This window comes from Corvus cornix, chromosome 12 (assembly GCF_000738735.6).
Source record: "Corvus cornix cornix isolate S_Up_H32 chromosome 12, ASM73873v5, whole genome shotgun sequence".
Lineage (NCBI taxonomy): Eukaryota > Metazoa > Chordata > Aves > Passeriformes > Corvidae > Corvus > Corvus cornix.
The window spans coordinates 3,408,382-3,411,741 of record NC_046342.1 but is presented as its reverse complement, the minus strand read 5'-3'; the positions used below and the strand labels follow the sequence as shown (position 1 = coordinate 3,411,741).

Sequence of the window (3,360 nt, the reverse complement as noted above, 5' to 3'; positions counted from 1 at the left end):
CTTGCACAAGCTTTATTTTTAACAAGATAAACCAAGACACCAACTCTGTTTTCCTCTACTCCAGGTGTTCCTGCTGAAGAGAAAATGACTTGCAGAGGATCAGAATAACAACAAAGTAAGTCTGAGCTGTAGAATTCATTTTAAATACATCTGCTTGTGGAACCATTTTTGGGCAGGGGGATGAAAGTCAGTTACCTATCTGCTGATTTCTTATCTTTCTGTGTCTTGCTAACATTGAGTCTTAAATCTGAAACTCCCTGAGGAGAACACGAGAAATCAAAGTGTGACTCCAGGATTACCTGAAAGCTGTGGCATCTTTTGATCTTTGTAGCTAGAAGTTCTTATTTCATTTGAATGTTCCACTAAGGACTAATGGATCCAGGTCCCAGACCTCAATCCATGTGAGCCGTTTTAGCATTGCCATTTGACTCTTGCAATACTTTTAGTTACCTTTCATTTGCTTTCTCCTTCTACCATTACTTTAGTTTCTCACAAGCAAGTTAAAACCAGGACCCTTACTGTCTGTCCTATCTTTAGCAGAATCTTGTCTGTCTGACCTAAGAGTAAAATCACTGGGAAAACTGGGCATTTGTGCGTTTATTCATATGGACCACACATTGTGGAAGGGGGGAGCTCTTTAGCATAATTAAGCATTAAGTTTAATAACTTATGACTGGATTTGGACAGTTCTTAGTGCTGTTAATGGTATGTTTATTCTTAATGCTAGCAAGAATTCCGTAAGTCCAATACAATTGTTGGTTTTTTGTCCTGTATTTTAATGAACCTGGACAAGAATGGGTTTGTGTTCTGATTCTCAAAACACTGAATAAATCAAAACTGGAGTAAGTGGATGGCTGAATCAGTCCAGGTACCAACGGAGACTTTTTTTTTAGCTTAATTCCTAAAATATGAGGTACTGAAATGCCAAGGGCACTTCCGTGAAAATTTGTTCTAACAAAATAGCATCTTGATCCAGACCTGAGAGCTGGTTAGGAGAGAAGTACTCTGGGTGTTGGGTAAATGTCAAGAGTTTTGTCATTTGCTGGTAGAGGGAAAGGAAATCCCACACTTAAGGATGACCTCGGAGTTGTATGGCTGAGATGGTGTGGGAGGTTTTGAGTCTGTGTTAGTACTGGGTCCCGAGAAACGAGAGGGGAAAAAGGAACGAGGCAGGATGACGGCAACGTCTGCCTGGCAGAGCGCTGGCGATGGAGCGGCCGGTGGGGCTGAGCGGAGCCGCGGCCGGTGGGGCTGAGCGGAGCCGCGGCCGGTGGGGCTGAGCGGAGCCGCGGCCGGTGGGGCTGAGCGGAGCCGCGGCCGGTGGGGCTGAGCGGAGCCGCGGCCGGTGGGGCTGAGCGGAGCCGCGGCCGGTGGGGCTGAGCGGAGCCGCGGCCGGTGGGGCTGAGCGGAGCCGCGGCCGCCCGCGGTGGGAACGGGGCGCGGGGCAGAGCCCGCTGCGCGCGCGTCTCTCCCGTTATTTCCGTTGGGCTCAACGCGAGCCGGAGCGGGGGGGCCGCGTTCGGCCGCCGCCACCGAGCGCTGCCCGCCGGCGCGGGGTGTCCGTGTGTCGGGCTGTCCGTGCCGGTCCCGCCCCACCGCCAGCACAACAAACCCGCCCCGTCCCGCCCGCGCCGTGCGGCTGTTGCGCGGAGCCGCCCCCGGCCGCGGGGGCCGGGCCGGGCCGGGCGGCGCTGGCAGCGGACATGAGGACCGAGATCTCCACGGCGGCCGCGTTCGTGACCCGCCTCCTGCGGGCCGCCGGTGGGGTCGGCGAGGAGCAGCTGCGGTGCTTCTGCGAGTGCCTGCAGGAGGCGATGCGCGGTGAGTGCCGGGGGACATCCCTCCATCCCTTCCTTCCATCCCCTCCATCCCTTCCCTCCACCCCCTGCGCCCGCGGGGTCCGGCGGAGCGCAGCCCCGCGCTGAAGCTCCTCTTTGTTCCCTCCCGCAGAGCACTACAAGCACCACTGGTTCCCCCTGGTGCCCTCCAAGGGCTCCGGCTACCGCTGCATCAGGATCAACCATAAGATGGACCCCTTGATAGGAAAGGCGGCGGGGATGATCGGACTGAGCCACGAGAGGCTCTTCCAGCTCTTACCCAGCGAATTAACGCTGTGGGTCGACCCTTTCGAAGTGTCCTATCGCATAGGTGAGGATGGGTCTATCTGTGTGCTGTACGAAAGCCCCCAGCCCGGGGGGAAGGCGGCCAAACAGCTGGAGAGCAGGACCAGCTGCAAGGAGGAGTGGAGGATTGGGAGATCCAGCCCTTCCAAGAGTTACAACATGATGACGGTTTCTAGTTAAAAACAACTCTTCCCTGTACGATGTTGTATGTATCCCAACCTCATGATAAAGTTAAATGTAACAGCTTTTTACTTTTTAATTATTTTTTTTCACCCTGTAGTCATTAAAGTCGTGGTAGTACTGCCAAGTTCTTTGTGGCCAAGGGCTAAATGTATAAAGCAGTTCTTTACACTGCATGTTCCTTTCTGGGTTGTCCCCTGTAAATGCACTGTACAGTCGGTGGATTGTTTTACACATTTATATTTTCGAAAAAGTTTTGGCTATTTGTAATAAAAAGCAATATTGTAGCACTCTTTATGATGGGCTTTAGTCAAAATTAGTACTTGCTAAAAAAAAAAAATCTGCAATTTGTAGAGCAATAACACGGAGGGGGGTGGGAAACAGATCTAACAAACTGCACATAAATCTTTCCAGTGATTTTGTCTGCACAGACTTCTCTCAGGGTCATTCAAGTTTGACTGTGAGGCACAAATCACAGAAATAACTCTTTATTTTTCCTTTTTCAAAGCATGCGTTTATTTGAGGGCTGGATTCCACCACACCCCAACATTTTAGCAGAAAGAATTGGGGAATTAGTTGTCTTGTTATTTCTAGTTATGGGAGTAGAAAAATAAAGACTTGCTTAAAATGCTTTTGACTTGTTTTGTTTTTTTCCCCCAGGCTTTTAACATTGCTCTCAAAGCTTATTCTATCCATTTGTAATAATTGCAAAAGGCTTTGTAGTTAGAGGTGTAGCTGTGAACATCCATCTTTATTTCAGATCACAACAAAACACTCTGTTTTGGGAAAGCTTTCTGGCTGCCTGTCTTCAGCTGAATAATCTGTGTAGAGCTGGGTGGGTTTTTTGGTACTGAATGGAAGGAAAGGTACTCTTCTAATATTTGATCTCTTGCAAAATAAACCCCAAAACTTGAGTTTATTAGGAAGTGGAGTTTGTGTTTAAAACTGCAACTTAACACCATGTAGGAAGCTCAAGTGAAAATGATCATCAGTGCTGTAACTGCCTTCACTTTTCTGGAAGGTAAATCCTGCTGTTTCTGGCTTTGAGTTCCCTATT

General features: G+C 49.5%; 1 protein-coding gene across 1 annotated transcript; it reads left to right on the top strand.

The window, feature by feature from the left end:
* The first annotated feature begins 1,505 nt into the window (after nucleotides 1-1,505).
* On the top strand, nucleotides 1,506-2,935 carry LOC120410663 (protein BTG1-like). Its single transcript, XM_039559015.1, has 2 exons — nucleotides 1,506-1,821; nucleotides 1,951-2,935. Exons 1-2 carry the CDS (start codon nucleotides 1,704-1,706, stop codon nucleotides 2,301-2,303), a joined length of 471 nt encoding a protein of 156 aa, XP_039414949.1. The 5' UTR covers nucleotides 1,506-1,703; the 3' UTR covers nucleotides 2,304-2,935.
* Nucleotides 2,936-3,360: the final 425 nt, after the last annotated feature.